The sequence below is a fragment of the Eulemur rufifrons genome, chromosome 29 (genome assembly GCF_041146395.1).
Source record: "Eulemur rufifrons isolate Redbay chromosome 29, OSU_ERuf_1, whole genome shotgun sequence".
Lineage (NCBI taxonomy): Eukaryota > Metazoa > Chordata > Mammalia > Primates > Lemuridae > Eulemur > Eulemur rufifrons.
Window position 1 is genome coordinate 86,959,255 of NC_091011.1, and position 26,042 is coordinate 86,985,296.

The window sequence follows — 26,042 nt, forward strand, 5'->3', positions numbered from 1 at the left end:
TTCCTGATTTCAGAGAGAAAGTTTTCTACATCATACCGTGAAATATGAAGTTTGCTGTAGAATTTATGTATGCTTAAAAGAGGATAGGTGATCCCATAAGTGAAGGAGGGATTCCTGCCCTGTGGTTGTGAGGAATGGCCCAATACATAATACCTGAAACTGGGCAGATGAGGTTGACAACAGTTTATTAGTCACATAAACTCATAGCCCTGGGGAGGGCACCACATGCCATGCAGGGGCACATGGGGGTTGCACTAGGGACAAGGTGAACAACCAGGGAGGCAGGCTTTGCATGTAGTATCATGAAAGTAGGGTGCCCCGGTTCCCGCAGGAGGATGTGATTGGTTTGTTTGAATAATTCTGTAGGCTAGCAGGGAACTGAAATCCTGATAATTAAGGATAAGCAGAAACTGTGCCTGGTCCCTTTGTTAAAGAAAGGAATGTTTGGTTAGGGGACCTTATCTGTGGAAGTAGAGTGGGGAGGAGAACTTGTGACCCTCCAAGTTATACCAGAATCATGGCACATAATATTGAACCTTAATTCTGGGCCTTATACCACCCCGTTTGCTCCTCAGTATTCACAGAGGGGTGTGTGTGTCTTTTTAATCATGAATATATATTTTTTAAAAAAATACACCTTCACCTAATGAAAGCATAATTTTTTCCCTTAATCTGTCATGTAGTGAATTCTAAGAATTGATTTTCTAATGTAAAATTATCTTGTGTTCCTAGGCAGAAGAAGTCTACTTACTGAAAGTATATTGTTTCTTTCACATGTTGCAGGATTTGGTTTGCTAATATTTTGTTTTTTTGTTTTTATGTTGATGAATTACCTTGGCCTATGGTTTTCCTTTATAATACTATTTTTATGAGTTCTCCTGTAGAGTTAGGTGAACTTTATAAAATAGATTGTAGAGTATTACTTATTTCATTTCCCTGAGTGAATTTATGTAAGATTGGATTTATTTTTATTGAATATACAATATTAGTTAGGGCCTGGGCTTTTCTTTGTGGGAAGATTTTTGTCTCCCAATTCAATTTTCTTAAAGGTTTATCTATAAGTTTCTTCAGGTTCTCTGTTTCTACTTGAGAGACTATGATAGACAGTTAATTTTTTTCTAGGAATTTGTACACTTCATATGCGTTCTCAATTTATTGATAAGTAGTTCATAATAACCTCTTAGTAATTATTCATATTTGTATCATCTTTAAGTTATGAAGTTCTCTTTTTTTATTCCTGGTGCTGGTTTTATAGGCTTTCCCTTTTTCTTCTCTTTCTGTCCTCACCAAAAGTTTTCAGTTTTATTAGTTTCTTTTTAAAAAACCATAATAGTTCGATTTCATTTTATTGGTTTTCTTCGGGTTTATTATACTATGCCTTATCAGTGTTTTTGAATACTTTTTTATTGTGGTAAAAATACATACCATAAAATTTACCATCTTAGTAATGTTTAAGTGTATAATTCTGTGGCATTGAGTACATTCACAATGTTCTGTAACCCTCACTACAATTTCCAGAACTTTTTCTTCATCCTAAACAACTTCTGCACCCATTACGCAAGAACTCTTCATTCCCTAATACCCCAGTCTCTGGTAACCTCTTTCCTACTTTCTGAGTTTGCCTATTCTAGAATCTTATACAAGTGAAATTGTATAATATTTATCCTTTTTTGGTCATTTCATTTAGTATATTTTCATTTTCTTTCTTTTTAAAGAGATAGGGTATGGGGTCTTGCTTTGTTGTCTGGGCTGGTCTCCAATTCTTGCCTCTCAAGCAGTCCTCCTGCCTCAGCCTTCAAATAGCTGGGATTACAGGCACAAGCCACTGCACCCAGCTCATGTAGCGTATTTTCAAGATTTATCCATGGTGTAGTCTATATCAGATTTCATTTCTTCTTATGGTTGAATAATATTCCATTATATGGATATAGTGCATTTTGTTTATATATACATCTTTTAATGGACATTTAGGTTGTTTCCACTTTGTAGCTATTGTAAATAATGCTGCTGTGACCGTTGGTGTACAAGTTATCTGTTTTAGTCCCTGTTTTCAATTTTTTTTGGTATGTAGGAGTGGAATGGCTGGACCATACGGTAGTTCTGTTTTGTTTTTTGATGAACTACCAAACTGTTTTCCACAGCAGCTACACCATTTTTTATCCTACCAGCAATGCACAAGAGTTCTAATTTATCTACATTCTTTGTCAACACTTGTTTTTCTTTCATTTATTTTATTTTTTGATGATATCTATGCTAATGAGTGTTAAGTGATGTCTCATTGTGGTTTTGGTTTACATTTTCCAAGCGATGTTAAGGATCATTTCATGTGCTTATTGGCTGTTTGTATATCTTTGGAGAAATGTCTATTCAGGTCCTTTCCCTACTTTTGAAAAGAAATTTTTTTTTTGTTACAGGAGTTCTTCATATATTCTGGATCCTAAACCCTTATCAGATATATAACTTATAAATATTTTCTCCAATTTTGTGAGTTGTCTTTTCATCTTCTTGATAGTGTCCTTTGATATACAGTAGTTAAAATTTTGCTGAAGTAAAGGCAAAATGGCAGAGTAGGAATTTTTAGAGGTTGAGCCTTCCACTGAAGCAACCAGTAAATTGGAAAAAATGACCAGAATCAACTTTCAGACTCTGGAGCCAGGGAGGTGCCTGATGAAGGGAGAGGCTGCTGCCTTTGCAAAATAGTTTGGAAAGTTGGAAATGGACTGCTCCAGACATTAACAAGCAAAAATCGACAATCCCTTAGGAGTAGGAGAAATTATAGTTCCAGAGTTACCACAGTAACAGTGTCTCTGAGTTTATCCTGCTTAGAGCTTCTTGAGCATCTTCAATATATAGATTCATGTCTTTCTTCAAATTTATTGATACGAAGTTTTAGCAAATTCAAATTTTTTTTTCTTTTTTCTCTTTTCTCCTGGGAGAAACAAGAGTTTGATGGTGTTCACAGGTGCCTTAGGTTCTGTTCATTTTTTCTTTATTGTTTTTTTTAATTCTACTACTCAGGCTGGATAATTTCAGTTGCATTATCTTCAGGTTTGCTCATTCATCCTGTCTGCTCAAATCTGCTATTACACCCCTCTGAATTTTTTTTATTGTAGCTCTTGTACTTTTCAGCTCCAGGATTTCTTTTTGGTTCGTTTTTATAACATGTATTTCTTTATTGACATTTCCTGTTCGCTCATACATTGTTAGATGTTGTTCTTTAGTTTTGTCCATGGTTTCTGTTAGCTCCTTGACCGTATTTGAAACAGTTGATTTAACATCTTTGACTGGTGGTTCCAATGTCTAGGCTATCTCAGTGATAGTTTCTGTCAAATTGTTTTTTTTCCTATGTATGAGTCATATTTTTCAGTTTCTTTATATGCTTTAATTTTTTGTTGAGAACCGGACAATTTGAGTATCATAGTGTGGTAACTCTGAGAATCAGATTATCTTTCTCTTTAGGGATTGATTTTTTTTTTTTTTTTTTTTTTTTTTGAGACAGAGTCTCACTCTGTTGCCCAGGCTAGAGTGAATGCCGTGGCGTCAGCCTAGCTCACAGCAACCTCAAACTCCTGAGCTCAAGCGATCCTCCTGTCTCAGCCTCCCGAGTAGCTGGGACTACAGGCATGTGGCACCATGCCCGGCTAATTTTTTCTATATATATTTTTAGCTGTCCATATAATTTCTTTCTATTTTTAGTAGAGGTGGGGTCTCGCTCTTGCTCAGGCTGGTCTCGAACTCCTGAGCTCAAACGATCCGCCCACCTTGGCCTCCCAGAGTGCTAGGATTACAGGCATGAGCCACCGCGCCCGGCCTGATTTTTGTTGTTTGTTGAGGTCTAACATTGTCTGTTCGTATCGTGACTTTTTCAGACTATTTTTGTAAGGCCTAAATGCCTATCTGTGTTACTGAAGTTTCTGTCCTGTTGTCTCTGTATCAGCTTGTTGCCTCTCAGATTGCTTTAAAAATCTCTCTCTCTCTCTCTCTCTCTCTATATATATATAGATAGATAGAGATATATATGTATGTGTATATTTTTTTAAGCGTGTATGCCTTTTTAAATGTCTAATAGATGCTATCAGAGAAGCTAGTATAGCCTAAGGGGGTCAAATATAGCCAAATATCTCAGGAAACTGCCATACCAACTAAATCACACCCCAAAATTTTAGAGCACGAGGTCCTTACTGTCCACACTGGCAATAGCCAGCTACTCTAGGAATGTAGGTTGCTGTCACATGTTGCAGCAGGACTAAGGAATGGGGTATGGTAGCTGGTTCACATACTCCTGCTCTTAATAAAGATAAAGACAATCACCTTGATAATCTCAATAACCTTATCACAGCTAACTAAAGTAGCTTTTATTTCCCAATATTCTAATACAAGTCCATCCTAAATTTCCCCACATGGGCCAGGTATGGTGGGGAACCTATGACTTCAGTTGCCCATCAACCTTTCCTTATGGTTCTTTAACATCATTGATGCTAAATCAATGAATCAGTTTCTTCACAAGGGCTGTAAAATGGTGATTTCTCTAATTCCATTGGCTACATTTTTCTGTATGGTAGAGCTCTTCCTCACTAACCAGGCTGCCTAGTTCTTCATGTTGTTTCAGGATAATTGTGTAATTCTTTCTTTTTCATTATTAATTTTCAGAGATACAGAGTTAGGATCATATTCCCGGCCACTGGAGGCAAAAAATTTGTTTTTTTAAGTATCATATGAACTCATAGATTTAAATACTAAATGTATCTTAGTCTTTATTCGTTTTGATCTTCAAGTTGTCTTAATTTGATGCTAACCTATTACTCTTTGAATGTTCATTGCCTTCTGGCACAATGAAATATCTGTCTCACCGTGTACCACAAGTCTGCCGCAGACTAGGAATCAACTATTTCATCCTGGTAGTAGGGGAATGGTACTGTATTTAAAATAGAAACCAAACAAGCAGGATGCTCCAGAATGTGATTGCTTCTAGGCCTTTTGAGATTGGGCAGAATTAGGAAATGTATTTTTTAAAGTTCAGTTGTGTATATTGATATTTCCAAGTCGGTTTTATACTTTAAGATTTTTACTTGGCTCCTTTGTCACAATTATTACACTGATAATCTTCATCCTAATCAGATTAATAGTTATGTGTTTGCTTAATCTTGAAAAAATGTATTACCTTCGTAATACTACCAGTATTATTCATAACAATAAATTCTACAGAATGTAGTTTAAAATTTCTTTACAGTTTTTACTAAAAAAAAAAAAAGGTAACTGACACTACACTAAATACAGATGTGAATGGCCTTCATGAAAGGATGTTAAACCTTATAATAAGGAGCATACCAATTAAAACTATACCAAGATAACTATTTTTCACCTATCAGGCAAAAATCCAAATGTTTGTTAACATACTCTATTTGAGACTTTGAGAAACTGTATATTATTAAACATTTTCAGTGAGGGTACATTTGGCAGCTTCTAACAAAATTGCAGATTCTTTTATCCTTTGACCCACAAACCCACTTCTTGGAATCTATTTTAAGGGTACATATGCCATGAGTAAAAAGTGACGTGTAGACAGTTATTCATTGTGTCATCATTTGTAATAGCAAAAGATGGGAAATGAAGCATCAGAGAGGATTGGTTGCATAACCAGGCTATATCCACACAATGTGGGGGAAAAAAGAATGCGGAGTGACCACCAGGATATATTGTTAAGTGAACAAAAGCAAGCAGCAGTACAGTGTACATAGTAGTTAGTTACTTTTTTTGGTAAGAAAATAATATTTTTGTAAAAAGAACTTCTGGGAAAAGAAAAAGAAACAAATACTAGAAGGATAAATTGGAAACATGGTTTGATTAAAAATGTTTACTTATAGTAAAGTAGAGTAGGGCAAATGGAATTGAGTGATAAGGATACTTTGTAATATAGTTTAGGACTTTTGAAACATGTTAATGTTTCACATGTTCAAAAAATAAGTTTATATCAAATAACAAACTCTAAAACTAAAAGTAAATGAACTAGTGAACCTAAAAATGTATCAAATTGGTAACCAACATAACAGCATATTGTTGAATTTTAAAAAATTTAATTTTTATTTTTTATCGAGTATGACAGTCTTTCAACTAATGCATCTATTCAGCCTTTAACAATGTTTCTACTGGGCTTACGGATAGATTCTGGCTAGGCAATTATTTGTCTTTTTTCACTTGGAAGACATCTTTCTTTTGTCTTCTGACTTACGTTATGGCTGATGAGAAGTGGGCTAACAGTCTTTTGTCTTTTCACGATAATCCATCCTTTTTCTTTGCTTTTAAGACTTTTTGGTTTCTGCAGTTTTAGTGTGGAATATTCAGTGGTTAGTTTCTTTTTATTCTACTTGGGATTCATTCATTCTAGAAAACTTGTAAGGTTTATTACTTATAAAAAAAATTCTTGGCCCATTTTATTTTCTCTCAGTCCACCTTTTTGAGACTGATGAAATACTTGTTATATATTCTATATATATATATATATATATATATATATATATATGTATATATTTATGGACTCTATTCTGTTCCATTGTTTGCATTAATATTTCTGTCCTTAAATGAATACTACCCTGTTTGATTGCTATAGCTCTATAGTAAGTGTTGAAATCAAGTACCCTAAGTTCTCCAAATTTTTTTTAATTCCTATTTTCTGTCTTTTGCATTTTCATATAAATTTTAGAATCAGTTTGTCAGTTTCTACAAAAAGTCTGCTGGGATTTTAATTGGGAGTGCATTGAATCTTTAGATCAGTTTGGGGAGAAAGAACATCCCAACCATATTGAGTCTTCTAATCCAAGAGCAATTTTAATGTCTCATTTATTTAGTTCTTTAATTTTTATTTTGTGGTTTTTACTATTCAGGTCTTGCACATATTTTGTTAAAATTATCCCTACCTTATGTAGCTTTTTTTGGTGGATGCATTAGGATTTTTTACATATACAATCATGTCACCTGTGAATATAAAGAATTTTATTACTTTTTTCCCAATCTGTTTATATTTTATTTCTTGAATTTTTCACTCACTAAAATAGTTTTGAATAGAAGTGGTGGAAGGTAGACATTCTTACCTTCTTCCCAGCCATAGCAGAAAACATTCTGTATTTCATCATTAAATAATATATTAGCTGTAGGCTTTTCAGAGATGGCCTTTATCAATTTGAGGAAGTTTTCGTCTGTCCCTAGATTGCTAAAAGTTTGTCATGGATAGGTGTTGAATTTTTCAGATTTTTTTCCCTGGATGTGTTGAGATGGTCATATGCTTTTCTCCTTTACTTTAATAAAATGAATTACTTTAATTGATTTGAATGATCAACCTTGTATTTCTGGAATTAAACCCTACTTAATGATCGTAATGTATTTTTATGTATTTCTGTATTTGTATTGTGTTAATGATTTTTGTTAATCTTTGTTCATGAGGAACATTGGTATATGATGATTTTTTTTTTTTTTTTTTTTACTTGTAATGACTTTGGTTTTAGTATCAGGGTAATACTGGCCTCATAAAATAAGGTGGGAATTGTTCCTTCCTTCTCTATTTAGAGTTTGTTTAGGGATGGTATTATCTTTTAATGTTTTATAGAATTCACCAGTGGAGCCCTTTGGGTCTAGACTTTGTGGGAAGGTTTTTAATTACAAATTCAATTTCTTCAATGTGCTTGTTAGGTCCGGAGCAGAGAGAGAGACACACACACACAAAACCTCATGTATAGCAAAATGTTGTTTATTTTGAGCATCTGGGTGCAGATGGGTGGAGGCTGAAAAAGGTGTCCACAAGAGAAAAGGGAAGAGCCTTGGGTTTTATAGAAACCCACTTCTGGGGAGAGTGAGCAACTGGGTCAGAACAGCTGCTGTAATAAATTCTTTTCAACAACCAGGAGGGATGAGGAAAGTAAGTTCCCCTCTTGCATTCTATTTCTTTATCTAGAAGGGGACAGTGGTGGGTTTTATTAGGAGGTTTGGATGGAAGTTTGGGAAGGGTGAATTCTTAAAGCGTAACAGGGCTGTTCAGGTTTTCTATTTTTTCTTGAGAAGATTTTGGTAATTGTGTCTTTTAAGTATCCATTTAATCAAGTTGTTTATAATGTTCTCTTACTACCTTTTTAAGGTCCATAGAATCTATAGGAATGGCCTCTGTTTTTATTCCTGATTTTGGTAATTTTATCACTTTTTCTCTTGATTAGTCTTGCTAGAGGTTTATTGATTTTATTAATTTTGTTAAGAACCAGCTTTGGTTTCATTGTTTTTTTCTATGTTTCCATTTTTATTTATGTCAACTTATTATTTCTTTCTTTGAGGTTAATTTGCTCTTTTTCTAGCTTCTTAAGATAGAAGTTTAGATCATTAGTTTAAAAACCGTTCTTTAACACATGCGTTATTTGGAAGTAAGTTGTTTAATTTCTAAATATTTGGAATTTTCCAGATCTGTCACTGATTTCTAAATTAATCTCATTATGGTCATGGAATGGATTCTGTGTGTTTTTAATTCTTTTAAATTTATTTAAACATGTTTTATTGCCCTGTATATTATATCTTGGTGAATAACCCATTTACACTTAAAGAATGTGCATTCTGCTGACATTGGATGTTCTTTAAATGTCAATTGGATCAAGTTATTTGATTCTTTTGTTAAAGTCTTCTATATCCTTACTGATTTTCTGTCTATTGCACTATTGATTACCAAGAGAGGAGTGTTGAAATCTCCAACAATAATGTGAATTTGTCTATTTTTCTTTTTAGCTGTATCACTTTCTACATGATATGTTCTGAAGCTCTGTTAGGTACATGTGCTGTAACTGTAATAGGTTTGTTGTCTCATGTGCACAGCAAGTCAATATGCCAAGACACTGGGTTGCAGCAGAGAAAGAGGTTTATTAATTGTAGGGCCTCCAAAGGAGGAAACAGGAGGAAACCTCAAATTTGTATTCTAGAGGAGTTTGGGGCTAGGGATTTTGAGGGTTTTGGAAGGGGCCCCCAAAGATTGAAGTGTGGAGATTATTGATTGGTTGAAGAGTGTAGGGTGAAGTCATGAGACAGGGAGATGAAGAAACTGTATTCTCACCCTGGTGGTCTTCCAGCTGTTCCACTGGAATTTTGGATCTGAAAATCATCTTAAGCAATTCTTAAACCAAAGCTGTCTTTAAAGTCAGAGATCCTGTCTATAAGAACAGTTGGGATGCAAATTCCTAAAAGCCTAATGATTCTTATTTCAGAAATCCTATCTATAGGAACAATGGGAACGCAAACATTCAATATCTAGTGCCATGTTACCAGGAAATGGGCCAAAGTGCAGCCTGATTAATGCTTACTTGTAACTCTGTTTCTTTCCAGAATTCTTGTTAACCCTGTGAAAGTTAATATTTAGGATTATGTCTTTTTGAAGAATTGGCCCCTTTATCGTTATGCAGTGTTTTCACTTTTTGTCTTTGGCCATAGTCTTTGTCCTGAAACCTACTTTGTCTGATGGTGTTATAAAGTCCTCCAGGTTTCATGTGTTGAAAGAGGTTCACTGTGTACTGGTTACCATTTCAGCTCACTATATCTTGGGCTGCACTTTTACAACTTGCCCAAGTCTAATGAGTCAAAACACTTATACACACAAGTTACATGAAGCACTTTTATTACTCACAGATAGGCAAGGGACAGTAGAAGCCTAGGATTCATTGCAAACTGCGCCCCGAAGGCTCTGGAAAGCTATTCAGGCTGGATGGACTCTTGTCTGTGCACCACAGCTGAGGGACCCAGTAAAGCAGCCCACCCTGGATTTTAAGTCCTGAGGCAACATGATTCTCTGGGCTAAAGCACTGAAGGACATCCTGTTTGGTGGGAGGTGAGAGGAGAGGAACAGAGAGACCAGGCTGTTTGTTATCAAACCAAACTGGGGTCTACTGGGGTCCCTTGCAGCCAAGCCAAACACTGGAGCTGAGAGTTGCAGCCATGCAAGGAGAATGAGCAGCTATACTTAGAACCCGAACTCCTGGATCACCAGGGTTTTTAAAGGTAGGCAAAATTGCAGATCAATATGTGGAAGTTAGTTATACATTGGCCCCACCTGAAAAGGTGGGATATCCTGAAGTGTGGTGGGAGGGGATTGCCACAGGTGAATTTAGAGATTCTTGGATTAGCAGAAAGAAATTTTAAGGCCCCTCGGGGAAATTTAGGACAAAGAATGGCTGACATAGTTCATTTCCTTCATTCTCTTTTATGTGCATTTTCCGTCTTGTGGAGGTTTCTGAAAAACAACATATGTTAGGATGCTATCTTTTAGTTTCCCTAGGGAATCCAAACTCTGGCTTGTGCGGAGGGCCATTGTTCTCATTTGGTTTCCCATTTACTTTTCAAGGCCGGCCAGGTTCCTGGAACTTCCGAAGGAACTCAAGATTTTCCTTTATTTCCATGTTTGGGGGGCTCAGCAGGCCCCTCAGAGTAGTCCTTGCTCAGTCTCTTGTTCTAGCCAGCTCCTCCTATCTTGGGATTTTGCATTCCCAGCACATTCTACAGTTACTCAAAGTGGGGAGAACTGGCTTGGTACAAGGCTGCCTGGAGAACTGTCCTGCCATATGTGTATGGTTTGAATGTGAGTCTGTTAATTCCAGGTTTTTTTCTTTAACCTGTCTATATTTAAAGTAGGTTTTTTTATAGACAGCGTTTAGTTGGGTGTTTTTGTTTTATATGTATGTATGTTTGAATAGTGAGCCATTGTGATATTGACAGGACCATGGACAGAGCACTATTTTGCATTATACAGATCCTCTCTTTCAGGGATGTAGGAATATAGTTTCCTGACTGGTGGTGTTGCATCTCGTGGTTCTATCATTCAGCTCTCTTGTGTTTGTGATCTACAGTGTGTAAAAAGAGACTTTAAATCCACACCTCTTTCATGGAAGTGGGCAAAGAGATGCCAGCCATTTTTAGCACATAATGTCAGAGCATGAGCCCTTCTTTATGCTTAGATTTAGAAACCAAAACTTCACAAAAAGAAGATAGCAAATTATATCCACATCTCAAAACCCAAAAGCTTGAAACGTTTAATTTGTAGAAAAAAAGATAAAAACAGATCCTAGTAATTCCAGTTACTTTTGTAAGTGTATAATTTGTGATCTATCATTAATTTTCTGAATCAGTCATGTGTTTTCACCTTATGATTATCTAACCATGTTTCATGATTTTAGTAAACATAGAAACTAGATGGGTAAAGAACATTAACCTCAATAACTCTTTAAAAAATGTAAAAAATATGATACTGGAAGTATTCTAAATTAAGAAACAGATGGTTTCCTTGTTTAGCTTGTTTCCCGAACATACTCTGTATTCATACCTGTTGGCATTGGCAAAAAGAAGCAATTTATAGCATCTGGTACTGGTCCATTTGCTTTACTATTTCTCTTTAAAGTTGATTCTCTGCATGCCTTTCTGATTTTAAATCTTCCCTTTTCAAGAGGAGAGTTGAATTATATTTCCAACAGTATTCCCACTCTTCCCAGGATGGTATGTCAAAAGAATCACTTACCTTACCTAACATTGAGCTACAGTTATACATCCCTTTAATGACAGGGATATGTTCTGAGAAATACCTTGTTAGACAATTTCATCATTGTGTGAACATCATAAGGTGTACTTACACAAACCTAGATGGTATGGCCCACTCCATGCCTAGGCTATATGGTTTAACCCATTGCTCCTAGGCAACAAAACTGTATAGCATGTTACTGTACTAAATATTATAGGTATTCCAGAATGAATGTTTTAAATAAAATAAAAATATACTGTAGGCAATTGTAACACGATAATATTTGTGTTTCTAAACATAGCTAAACCTAGAAAAATATGGCATAAAAGTAAAACATGTTACACCTGTTTTGGACACTTATGAATAGAGCTTACAGGACCAGAAGTTGCTCTAGGTGAGTCAGTGAATGAGTGGTGAGTGAATATGGTAGCCTGGGATATTACTGTAGGTTTGTTTACACCAGCATCACCACAAACACATGAGTTATGTGTTACCCTATGATGTTACCACAGCTAAAATGTTACTAGGTGATAGGATTTTTTCAGTTCCAATTTTATCTTATGGTATCACCATTGTCTGTGTGGCCCATTGTTGACTGAAAGGTAATGTGGCTCATGACTGTATTTATTGTATCAAATATGATACCTGGGTTTTCTTGTACTAAAAGGGGGCTTGGGAATGAAGTTCTGGTAGAGATGTAAATTTGGGATTCACTAACATTTAGTCTCAATTGTTCTTTGTTAGGTAGAAGTATGTCTATGACTCAGAATTTATTTGTAACCTTAGTAGATCATACTTCGAGGAAATCAGGTAAAAGAGGTCATGCTGGTCTTCGTCTACTTGATTCACAAAGAGTCCACTGTTGTCATCTGATTTTAATTGGAGGTTACAGGGCTTATTGCATAGGTTTATCAGATACCAGCTTTGGTTAGACCCTTTATGTACATTTACTCGTATATTCCTTATAGCAAGCCTGCCTCAAAGTTGTTTAATGAATATGAAACACTTAAACTTTTATTTTGAAAGAATTATACGTTCATGAAAAGTTGCAGAGAGATCCCATGTATCCAGTTTTGCCATTGATTACATCTTACACACCTATAGTACAATATCAAAACCAGGAAGTTGACATTGGTACTTTAGTGTGTATAATTCTATGCCACTTCATCACATGTATAGATTTCTGTAACCACCATCACAGTTAAGGTACAGAACTATTCTGTTACCACAAAAAGCTCTCCCTCGGTCACAACCATCCTTTCCCTTCTCCTTGTCCCCTTTCTTACTTTTAGGGAAATCACTGATCTGTTCTCTATCTCTGTAATCTGGTCATTTTGAGAATATTATATAAATAAAATCATTCATAAGTGACCTTTGAAATTGGTTTTTTCCCAATCAGAATGATGCCCTTAAGATGCACCCAATTTGTTGTATAAAATAGTTCCTTTTTATTGCTAGTAAGTAGTATTCTATGATATGAATATACCAAGTTTATTTAACCACTAATTTATTTAAGGAGATTTGGGTTGTTTCCTGTTCTTTGCTCTTATGAATACAGCTGTCACAGATGTTTGTGTTCAGGTTTTTGTGTGGACTTAAGTTTATTTCTCCGGGTTGCCTAGATGTGAGATTGCTGAGTTATATGATAAATGTATATTTAGTGTTTAAAGAAACTGGCAAATTGTGTCTCAGAGTCGCTGTACCATTTTATATTCCCACTGTTGAATATATGAGAAAATCAATTTCTCTACATTTTTGACAGCGTTTGATATTGTCACAACTTTTTATTTTAGCTGTTCTAATAGCTATGTAGTTTATATATCTGATCATGGTCTTAATTTGCATTGATCTAATGGTTAGTGACACAGAACATCTTTTCATGTGCTTATTTGCCATGTGTATATCTTCATCAGTGAAATGTCTCTTCATGTCTTTTGCCCGTTTTCTAATTATTTTTTATTGTGACATTCTGAGAGTTCTTTTTAGATATGAATCTGTTGTCAGATATTTGGTTTACAAATATTTTCTCCCAGTGTGCATTTGTCTTTTCATCCTCTTCACAGGGTCTTTTTGCAGAGCATAACGTTTTTAAAATTTTCATGGAGTCAAATTCATTAAAATTTCTTTAAGAAAACTTGGAATGTTTAATGTGATCTTCAATGGAAGCATTTTTTGAGGGGGGAGGAGGACGACACAGAGTCTTGCTCTGTTGCTCAGGTTAGAATGGAATGCAGTGGCCTGATCACATCTCACTGCAACCTCCAACTCAAGTGATCCTCCTGGCTTAGCCTCTTGAGTAGCTAGGGTTACAGGCATGCACCAGTATGCTCCGCTAATTTTTAAAAATGTTTTGTAGAGACAGAGTCTCATTATGTTGCTCAGGCTAGTCTTGAACTCATGACCGACCTCAAGTGATCCTCCAGCCTTGGCCTACCAAAGTGCTGGGATTACAGGCATGAGCCATCACGCCCAGCCAAGGTTTTTCTTTTACGGAATTGTGTTTTTGGTATAACGTCTAAGGACTCTTCACCAAGTCTTAAGTCCTTAAGATGTTTTATATTTTCTTCTAAATAGTTTTATGCTTTGCACTTTACTCTCCTGATCTACTTTGAGTTAATTTTTATGTAAACTGTGAAATTTAGGTTAAAGTTCAATTTTTTGCCTGTGGGTACCTAGTTGTTCTAGCATTATTGCTTAAAAATGCTTTTTTTCTTCAATTGAATCGCTTTCACATCTTTGTCAAAAATCAATCTCACTGGTGTGGGTATATTTCTGGGTTTTATTATTTTCATTCATCTATGTGACTGTCCTTGCCAGTACTGCTGTCTCAATTACTGTATCTATATATTAATATCAGTCTTAAAATTGGGTATAGTCATTCTTCTCATTTCATTCCTTTTCAAAAATGATTTAGCTGTTCTAATCCCTTTGCCTTTTCATATAAAATCTTTGAATAATCTTGCCTGTATCTATAAAAAAAAATCTTGCTGAGATTTTGATAGGAATGCACTAACATATAGGTCAATTTGTGGACAATTGACAGGGTTATGAATGTTGAGTCTTCTAGTCCATGAACAGTATATCTCTCCGAGAATTTAAGTCATCTTTAATTTCTCTCATCTGCATTTTATATTTGTCACTGTAAAGATCTTTTTCCATCTGTCAAAAATCAGTTGGCCCTACCTGTATGGTCTATTTTAGGTTCTCTATTCTGTTTTTTTTTTTTTTTTTTTTGCAGGCCTCTATTCTGTTTTATTCAACTTTGTTTCTATCCCTTTGTCACTAACACACTTAGCTATAACACACTACAGCTATATAGTAAGTCTTGAAATTAAGTAGTGATTCCTTCACTTTTTTCTTCTTTTACAATATTGATTTAGCTATTATAGTGTATTTGTATTCCTATATAAATATTAAAACAATCCTGTCTATCTACAAAAAAGTGTTGCTGGGATTATATTAGGAGTTGTTTTAAACCTATAGATCACATTAAGGGGAATTGATGTCTTTACTATATTGATTATCCCAGCCCATGAACACTATCTCTTCAGTTATTTAGATCTCTGATTTCATCAGCATTTTATAATTTTCGGCATACAAGTCTTATGCATGTTTTGTTAGGTTTACAGCTATTTCATGTTACTTAGAACCTGTCAATTGCTGTATATTTACAGGGCTATTCAAATTATCTGTTTAATGCTGGGTGAGTCACGGTATTGTATGCTTTTCAAGGAATTGGTCCATTTTACCAAAGCTGTCACATTTATGTTTGTACATGTTTTTAGTTTTACCCCAGTATCCTTTTAATGTCTGTTTGGTCTGTAGTGATAATCTATCCCCTTTTGTTGGCAAGTTGTATCTTTTTCTTTGTGAATCTTGCTGGAGGTTTGTTGATTTTTATTGACCTTTTCAAATAATCAGCTTTTTGTTTCATTGACTTTTCTCTATTTTAAGTTTTCAATTTCATTTACTTCTGCCCTTAAAACTTCCTACCTACTGCAAGATGGGAGTTGAAGTCTATGTTCCCTACTCTGCCTTCATTGACATCTGGATGGGGAGGGCCTCCTCCTTATTGGTGGGTGAGGATGGAAGTTTAGGCTCCCATCAGAAGTATAATGAAAATTATGTATACTCCATCTTTCTTTTCTGTGAAATGCATTGTGACATCTTTATAGATTTTAAATATTCTTTGCCAATATTTTGTTTTAGCCATATCTTCCAGTTTGGGGCTTGTCTTCTCAATTTATTTGTGGTAGTCTTTTGACTAGCTGTAGTTCTGTAACAAAGTTGAATATATTAATCTTTCCCTTATAGAGCTCTTGTTTTTTGTTTAAGAAATTTATTAGGGCTCCAAGGTCATGAAGATATTCTCCTATATTTTATTGTGAAAGTTTTATGATTCTTAATTCATTCAAAATAATTATTTTGTGGATCAGGTAAAGTTGTGATCTCATTTCATCCCCCACTTCCCAATAGTAATTTCAGCAACATGAAAAGTTCATCCTTTTTTCCACTGGTTTCTAGTGCCACATATAAAGTGTACATATATGTAAGCCTGTTTCTGGTATGTGTCTTCTATTTTTATTTACCCTTACATAAATATCAGACCATTTTAATTACTACATAGCTTTATAGTAAGTCTTATTAATAGGTCATTAAATATGAAATGTCTGATTTCTAATAAAAATGTAGTTTATTATATTTCAAACAAAAAGCAGTACAATTAATCAAAGTATGTACCTAAACTATCCACACAGTTTTGCCATTGTAATGGTAGCTTGTGTATGCCCGCAGCAAAGAAGCCTGGAGAGCCACTGGTGATGAAATCACAAAAGGTGTTTTCCATAGCTTGTTGAGAATTGAATATTTTTCCCTGCAAGAAGTGGTCCAAAGCCTGAAAGAAGGTGTAGTCAGTTGTTGCAAGATCTGGTGAACATGGTAGTTGACAGAGAGTTTCCAAGTCCAGACTCTATAGTTTGAGCAGCTTTGTGCAACACGTGGTTGAGTATTGCCTTGCAAGAGGATCGACCTGTCACTGTTGGCCAATCTCAGCTGCTTAATCGCAAACATCCTCATCATTTTGTCCAATTGGTTGCAGTAGACATCTGCTGTAATGAATTGACCAGGTTTCCTGAAGCTGTAGTGCAGAATACCAGGACTGGACCACCAGACAGACATCGTTAACATTTTTTGGTGAATATTCAGTTTTAGACTGTGTTTTGGCACTTGATCTCTATCCAACCATTGTGCTGAACACTTTTGATTGTCAAAAAGAATCTGTGTTTATCACATGTAACAAAACAGTGTTGTGACAGCAAAAAAAAGACTTTGAGGCAATTTCTCTTTTGATGCTCATTTAATTCATGCAGAACCCATCTATCCAGCTTCTTTACCTTGCCAATTTGTTTCAAATGGTCCAATATTGTTGGAATCATAATGTCAAGCCTTGCTGCATAGGTTGAGATGGATTTGCTTCCACTACAGCTTTTAGCTCATCTTTATTCACTTTGGTTTCAAGTCACCCATGTGGCTGATTTTCAAGATTAAAATCACCAGAATGGAATTTCTCAAACCATCGACATACTATGCATTCATTGGCCACATACTTCCCAAACACTTAGTTGATATTTTGAGCTGTCTATGCTGCGTTAGTTCCATGTTGGAACTCATATTCAAAAATAACTCAAATTTTTGACTTATCCATGGTTTCACAAAATTGTTCTAAAAAGTTTTGAAAGATAATCAATCATAAGCCAAAACATGCGTTGGGAAGACTGAAGATGTACCTTCACAATAAAAATAAAACAATTGTCAAAGTGAAATGTCAGAGATGCCAACTGTCAAACTTAGTACTTAAGGAAATCAGACATGTCATACTTAATAACCTATTTGGTAGGTGTGTCCCCTCAGCTCATCAAAATTCTATTGAAATTCCTATTGGGGCTGTTACTAGAACTGTGTTAGGTCTATAGATATGTTTGGGGAGCATTGGCATCTTTACCATCACAAACATGTTTTCTTCATGATTTAAATATTTTTAAGTGTTTTTAAATAGAGCTTAACATGTTTCTTCACAGTGACATTACACAACCTTTTAAAATTTATTCCTAAGTACTTAATAAATTTTTGTTGCTATTGTAAAATGGAAATTTTTTAAAATTAAAATTTGTTTGAATATACAAATGAAATTAGCCTTTAGATTACTTTGTGTTCTTTGTTATGCAGTTAATTTGAAAAATATATCTGGGAACCTTATTGTAGGTATGAATTATGCATCAAATTTATATTAAATTTTAATTCATTCATAATTCTATTGTTTTACCAAGCACAAAAAAAGATGATTTTTTTTTCAAAGAAATACTATTTACCTTTGTTAAAAGGGAAACAGAGTACAGTGATTCTTAATCTTCTGTGGAGATTTTAAATGAAATGAGTATTTCTGTCCTCTACTTGTAGAAATACTGAGTCTATAGATCTAGAAAACCAGAGCTTCTTGTTCTTTTAAGAATCTCTTATGTGGTTCTGTACATCCCTGTTTGAAAACCACTGCTTAGAGAAGTTGCTAAACAGTAAAAACAGCCCATGGGGGGATATTTAGTGGTGGGGGCATGGGGGATCTCATTTAGAAATATGAGGATTTGTGCATCATTTAATATATTTTGTGTGAGTATATATAAATAAAGTTCACATATGCTTTTTGTCATGTAACAGCAGGTATGAATTTTAAAAAAGACTGTAGATATTGTGAAAGAACCCAGTTACAGCTTGGATAAGATGTGTTGGTTTAGTTCACATTATATTTGTATTAAAACTTAGAATGCAATTTTGTCTTTCCCAGTTGGAGTCATTCGATGCCCAGTTTGCAGCCAAGAATGTGCAGAGAGACACATCATAGATAATTTTTTTGTGAAGGACACTACTGAGGTTCCCAGCAGTACAGTAGAAAAGTCTAATCAGGTAAGTGTATTAAATCTCAAATCTTTTGCCTCTTCTTGATAAGGCAACCTAAAATGCTGGAGGACTCTAAAATAAACGGAGCCCCAAACCATAGGCCATTAATCTATAAAATTATGTGATATTTTAAAAGGCACATAATGAAAAATTCAGTTAAGAAATAAAACAGTGCCAATACTAAAGCTCATGATTGCATCCCACATTCCCTGTCCCCTCCAGAGAAAACCATTAGACTATATTTGATATTATTTTATTTCTTTGTACTTTCACTATGTATTTCTAACTAGATTTTTGTTTCGAGCTTTTTCATTTTTTCTATTTTAATAATAAATTCTACAATGATACATAAGAAAAACACCATGTCTTTGACCAGTAAGGTTTCTACAGACTAAAAAAAAAGTCATCTTTTCAATATGATATTAATTTGAAAGCCTCATCTGGTAGCATTGTCCAAGGTGTTGGATTTAGAGATCCAGTGGTGTTTTTCTTTCTTTCATAACTCACATGTAGAACATTTTGACGGCCCCTTAAATCTAGATGTCAGATCCATCATGAAAGATGTGTAGTACTCCAGCAGGGGTTAGCCATGCTGAGATTAATTCTATAGCATGAGCAAGTATGGTTATTAGTCTACTTTTGGATCATGATTCATTGATTTTTCCTCTAGATAACTGCTTTAATTCGGAACAGAAAATCTGGGAAGAAACTAAATCTGGTTAGGGAAAAATTATTAGCTATGTTTATGAGAACTCTTTTTAGTAATCACATAGCTAACTTTTGTACTTCTTGTTTCAGTTTCAGCTTTTTGTTTCTTGGGGCAACTACAGGAACTTAGGGTTCACTGTAAATGTGCAGAGCCACTACTAACTAAAACACTTCTTTTTATTGTTTTAAAAGTATCCACAATTTTACTTAACCCCTCTGGAAGTTCCCTTCTGAGTACAAATGATTTTGTTTCTGTCTTCCAGTGTGTTATATCTATCAATTCACTTCAACCGTGACGTATTTATACTAGATACTCTTTGTTAGTCATATTACTGACCAGTTGTACTTCAGGTGAACTCTGATAGTTCACGTGCATGCTCAATCTAGAAAACTCGAAAGTAACATAAATAATCAACAAGATAGTGTATTGGTAGCATGAAATGACAATAATAGGATATGAAAATTGAAGGGATTCTAATTTAAAGGACAGGCTCTTCTTGCCTGGGGCTTTTGGAACATGCTGTTCTCTCTGTCTAGAAGGCTTTTCATCCGGTAATTGTTGACTCAACTTTCATATCTTGCTAATATGATCTTCTTAGGAAAAGCCTTCACTGGATATCTCTATTCTCTCTTTCCCCAGCCTTCCAACCCCACTAAAATAAGATCCATTTCTTCATCATATGCTCTTATAACTTCTCGTGTATATTTCCTTTATGATACTTCACAGTTTATAGTTGTATGTTGTTATACTTCTTCCACTGTTGTGCTTCTGCTTTCCATTTCATCTTCACTACTCAGTAAAATCTGTATTATCAGTATTACCCTCATTTTAAAGATGAGTGCTCTAACCTGCCCAAGACCACTCAGCTAATAAGTGAGGTAACCAGAATTTGAACCTGTACTTCTTCTATGAGACTGTAGTTATCATAAGGGCAGGGGACCATGTTTGCTTTTCCTGATGTTCTATCCACAGCACCCAGCACAATGCCTTGGATATTTAGGATATTGAATTAAGGAGAACATGTACTTTTATTCTTGCCTATTCACAGTTTTTCCATTTCTTATGGATATAATTTAACATGTAATACCAGTTTAAATTTACAAACATTGTTTAGAAGATAACTGATTGAGTCCAGTATGCTTAGTATATCATTTGTGTATAACTAGTTGTGTGACCAGCTTTTCATCTTCTCAAAAATTCATGTGACATGTTTCTTTTATTGTCAGGTGTGTACAAGCTGTGAGGACAATGCAGAAGCTAATGGGTTTTGTGTAGAGTGTGTTGAATGGCTCTGCAAGACATGTATCAGAGCTCATCAGAGGGTAAAGTTCACAAAAGACCACACTGTCAGACAGAAAGAGGAAGTATCTCCAGGTAATAAATTAGTTTTCATTTCTTTTTCTCTCTCTCTGTGTCTTTTCTTCCTTCTTACACCAACTTGTTTTGACATACTTGTTTTGATAAACATTAAATATACTCCTATTTCTTAATACAGAAAGGTCTATATTACTGCTTTGTGTTTGAGTCAACCAGTGTTTGTATGCCTATACTATATTCCAGGAACTTTGCTAAGTACTAGGAATGAAAAGGTAATGAAGACAGGTACTTCCTGTACTTTAGGAGTTCATAGTATAGGGAAGACTATAAGCAAATAAGTAGCCATAGTTTGGCTTAATAAGTACCGTTGGAGCACATGAAAAGAGTACCAAACTCAGATTTAGAGATTTAGGTTGGAGGCCAAATAACTTCACTTGAAAGAGAGCTGCACCTATGGAAACAGAAGGATTGCTTGGTAGCATTCAGGTTACATTTGAAGTGTAGTCCATAAAAACTTCTGTCTGGTCTCAGCAGTGTGTGTGTGGGTATAGAGAAGAATTGGGTATATGTAGAGTACAGGTTTAGCTGGACAGGTGTTACAGAAATTCAGAAGGGTAAGAGATGCGTATAATGTCATGTCGAAGGATTTTCAGATTTTAACAGGATAAAGGAAGGAAGTGGAGAGTGTCAGTTGATAGGGTAAAAGAAATGGTTAGGGACTAGAGATGGCAATGCCATACAGTGAAAGTAGTAACTAAGAATTGGAAATTAAAAAGTAGATGTTATTAGAGTGGGAGGCTTGAATTTATGATTATAAAATTGGAACCGTTATGGACAAGGAAAATTCTAAGGTGCGGCTGTGGAGTAAGTAGCTAAAACGAAGCACAGGTCTCTGGCTTGTTTTATAATCCATTTGAACTTCTAAATCATCCAGGATGATGATGAGATTTAGGACTAGCAGGATGATTGAGAGTCAGGTTCCAAATTCTTCAATAAATAAAAGGAGTCTATAAATGGGTAAGATAATATAATTTTTCTGTCTAAATCAGAAAGAAGACTATAAATAATTATCCCTGGACAGGAGGCACAAACTAGGATGTCCTAAGCACATAAAGCCCAGATGACATAAACATCAAGGAGAAAGGAGCAAGCTATGAGGATATTCAAATTGAACCATCTTTACATTGCTGGAATTAATTACATTTGGTCTTGATGTATTATGGTTTTAATATTCTTGTAATATGTTGACAACTTTATCTGGTTATTTTCCTTTTTCTGTCTAAATTTTGCATATTTACCTTCTTCTTTTTGAACTGACCAGGTAGGTTATGTTTTGTTTTTATCCATAGATAACAGCTATTGAATTTATCTAATTACCTGTTCTCATTTTTTAATTCATTAATTTTATCTTCAATTGCTCTTATGTTATCTTAGTTTTAAAATTCTATTCCTAATTTCATTAAGTATTCCTATTTTTATTTTTGTCTTTCTTAGAATTATAAGTTTTAAAGCTTGAATTATGATTTGCCACTTTGATTTCTGCTATTTTTTAGATATGCTGCATTTATGGTTATCAGGCAGTTGGGGATTTATGAATTTTTGTGTTTGCCTGTTTACTACTTTGGTAGATCTGTAAATGATGGTTTGGGAAATAAAACCATGATGTATATAAAATGCAAAAAGCACGTTATTGAACAGTATGATTATTATGAACCCAAGAATTTTTAAAAAAGAACAAGGAAAATTTTCTTAGTGCTCTAGTTTCATTTCCACTTTCAACTTTATTAGTTTTATTCTATTATGGTTAGAAAATGTGAGCTGTTAACTCATTCTCCTTGCTGGCATGCATTTAAGGTTTTTGTGCGGGTTGATAATTAGATGAAAATAAATTTCAGATAAATCAAAGATTGAAATCAAAAAGAACCGATTAAAGTATACCATATTGGGGGGGGGGGTGAATAAGCATTTTTATAACTAGAAAGGACAAACGCTTTCTAGAGGAAGTTCTCAAAAATTAAAGCCAAAAAATATGTTTGGTGAACAAGTAGCATAAACTAATTCAGACTGGGAAAAATATTTCTAAAATCTTTGGCAGACAATGTATCTATAGTATGTACAAATCAGTAAGAAAGAATTGGACAGACAAACGGTACTAGTTATTAGCAGACAATTCTTAAATACAAATAGCTGATAACTATGAAAAGTTATTTTGATCTCGGTTATTAAAGAATTGCATCTTGAAATAGTAGAGTCACTCTCATTCTCTCTCTGTCTTTTTCCTTCTATCCCTCTCTCTCTCTCCCTCTCTCCCTCCTCCAACCCCGTCAAGTCAGCAAATATTAAAAGTATTGAGAATATTCCCTGTTAGGAAGGTAAAAGCCACTCTACACTAGTAGGAGTACAAATTGGTATAATTTTTTGGAGGACCATTTACTTGTTTCTGTGTAAATCACCCTTTGACCACTAGAAATTTATCTTATGGAAGCATTCAAATGATTATGAATTTCATGTTTATTTCAGCATTATCATATATTGAAAAATGAGAAACTTCTAAATATCTTCTAGCAGCTGGTATATCCATTTTATGGAATACTATTACAATTAATAAATAAGATTGAGGTACATATATTTATCACAGAAAGGTTTCTAAGAGTCAAGTGAGAAAAGCATCTCCCAAGACATTTATGAAGTGCCATTGTTTATTGTATAAAACTAGTATTATATTATATACCATATGTAGTTCCATACGCATAAAAACAACCAGAGGAACACACACCAGGTTATTAATAGTAGTTATCTCTGGAGGTGGGATTATTTCTGAAATGTTTGGATTTTACCTTTAATTATTAGATAAATTGGTGTTTACTATTTAACCATTATATTTATTTATATTCTGATTTTCTCAACTTAATATTAAAACATAAACATTTCCCAGTTTTATCCCCACACAGGAAATTTAGAGAAAAGCCACATGGATAACTGAGGTATAATAGTGAAAACATAATTATTTCTGTGTTAATAGCATCCTCTATTAGGAGTTTTTAAAAAGTGATGAAATCATTCATTACTCCTTTTAGACATTTGTATTAGGTTTTCTTTCTCTTGTCTCTCTTTTAGAGATGGGGTCTCGCTATCTTGCCCAGCCTGGCCTTGACCTCTGAGGCTCAAGCGAGCTTCCTGAATACCTGGGAAGACAGGTGCTTAACACTGCACCTGGCTTGATTTTATGAATTGTATTTTAAAAATCTCCCCTATTTGGGATAGAAAACATCCAGTTGATTCATACTCACTTATCAGGGCTGTCTTTTTAACTGTACACATAGACCTTTCACACACTCCTGAATTAATTTGAATTTCTACTTGGAAAATAAAAAGCTGATTTATTTTTTCTTCTGAAATGATGAAAATACATAAATTTTAATATCTGTAATGCTCAGTGTTGGTTATATTGTAGGTAAAGCTGTTTGTAGTTTTTTTTATATCAATGAATTTGAATTTGAGTGAGCAATCTGATAATGATTTACTATTTAGTTATCTTAACTTTCTTATCTTTGTCTCCATTGTTTCTGCAGAGGCAGTTGGTGTCACCAGCCTGCGACCAATGCTTTGTCCTTTTCACAAAAAGGAGCAGTTGAAGCTTTACTGTGAGACATGTGACAAACTGACATGTCGAGATTGCCAGTTGTTAGAACATAAAGAGCATAGGTACCAGCTTCTTTCATTATATACACAGATTTGTAATACAGCTTTATGAGGACTAGAGGACTGCTGCCAAGCCCAGCCAAATGGCAGTCTGCAAATATGTTTTGTTTCACTAGCAGTATGACTGCCCTATACCAGGGTCTTTCAAGTTTGGCACTATTGACATTTTGGGCTAGACAATTCTTTGTTGTCGGGGGGACCGTCCTGTGCAGTGTATGGTGGTTAGCACATCCTTGACCTCTGCCAACTAGATGTCCTCACTTCTGCCCAGATGTAACAACTAAATAATGTCTCCAGATATTTCCAAATGTTCTATGGAGCAAAATCACCTTGAATTGAGAACCACTGCCCCACACGCTGTTTTAAAATGAATGGAATTAGCTGCCAGTGTTATAAATGAGAAGGTTTTGCATTTTTAAAAAATCTAGATTTTTTTTTTTTTTTTAATTTTTTTGAGAAAATGGAAACCATTGTAGCCCTGGGACTATATACTTTCCTGTCAGCATTTGGCTGAAATTGACTTTAGTGCTCCTTAGAATGAGACATCCCTTTTCCAGTTCATTATAGTCCCTACCAAAACTTACTTTTAAATCTGACCTCCATAGGCATTTGGGTTAGCAACCACTGATTTACATAGTAAGATTCAGATTGATACAAATATAATTGTTTATAATCATCTAGGCTCCCAGTGATAGCAGACTAGGTAATTCAGACCAACTATACCAGTGAGGACAACTATTAATAGAAAACCTGGACAAAATACAGAAATCAGCTACATGAAATGTCAGAGCTAAAAACATAGTAAGGAATTGTTGGACAAAGATTGGGTTGGAGTGGGGGCAGAGAAAATAGTAGGGCCTTTTTTTCTCCCCTTGAGGCATTTGTCTAGAGGTTTAGGAGTACTTTTAATAGGATTACTGGTTTGAGAAAACAAGGATTAGAGTTCAGGGGTCTCAAGGGTGAAGGCTTCTCCTTGAAATGAGTTGGGACCCTAAAAGGCTACACTCTTGTAGTAAAGATGAATTAGTAAGTAGTTCCTCAGAGGGACTAAAGGTCAGCACCTACATTTGGATTAAAGTGTAATCATATTGCTGGTCCCCCAAGGTACTTGGTAAAATGTAAATCCTACCTGGAGAAAGAAAACATGCTAGGCCTCCAATTTACTTAATGATGAATTTTGCAAAACAGTATCCAACACACAATTAGAAATAAGTAGGTATGCTAGGACATTAGACAATGTGCACAAAACCTAACGGATACAACAAACAATATAAAAAGACCCATAGGGCTACATCTTACATTCAAGGTGATAAAAGACAAAATGGAAAATTCAGGTGGGGAATTGAAAACTATAAAAAAGAATGAAATGGAAAGTATAGAACTGAAAATTACAATAACTGAAATTAGTAGAAGGGTTTAACATCAGATTTGGCATAGCAGGAAATGAAAATTAATGAACTAGAAGATAATTAAGAAAATATCCAGAAAGAAGCATGGTAAATAAAAGGAGGATGGAAAGTAGACAAGATAGGCAAGAGGAATAGAAAAGATCTAACAGGGATATAATTGCAGTCCAAGAAGGACAGAAAAGGGAGAGAATGGGAAGGAACCAATGTTTGAGGACAGAATATAATGACTGAGAACTTTCAAATACCGACAAAAGACATTTATTTAGCCCATTTTTGTACAAAACAAACTGGGAGAGTGCATCCCTGGTAAACCCTTACATTTTAGGTAGAAGAAAAATGATAGGAGATGCACAGTGGAATAAAGAGCAGTTAAAATAATAGGTATGAGTATATATAAAAAGAATGTTGACTTAAAAAATAATAATAA

General features: G+C 34.8%; 1 protein-coding gene across 2 annotated transcripts in view; it reads left to right on the forward strand.

The window, feature by feature from the left end:
• TRIM24 (tripartite motif containing 24) overlaps window positions 1–26,042 on the forward strand; it is a 99,947-nt gene that overhangs the window by 23,148 nt on the left and 50,757 nt on the right. For both annotated transcript variants that reach the window (XM_069462763.1, XM_069462765.1), the window contains exons 2-4: window positions 18,366–18,484; window positions 20,414–20,561; window positions 24,077–24,209. In XM_069462763.1, coding sequence (XP_069318864.1) covers window positions 18,366–18,484; window positions 20,414–20,561; window positions 24,077–24,209 — 400 coding nt within the window. The remainder of the gene's footprint in view (window positions 1–18,365; window positions 18,485–20,413; window positions 20,562–24,076; window positions 24,210–26,042) is intronic.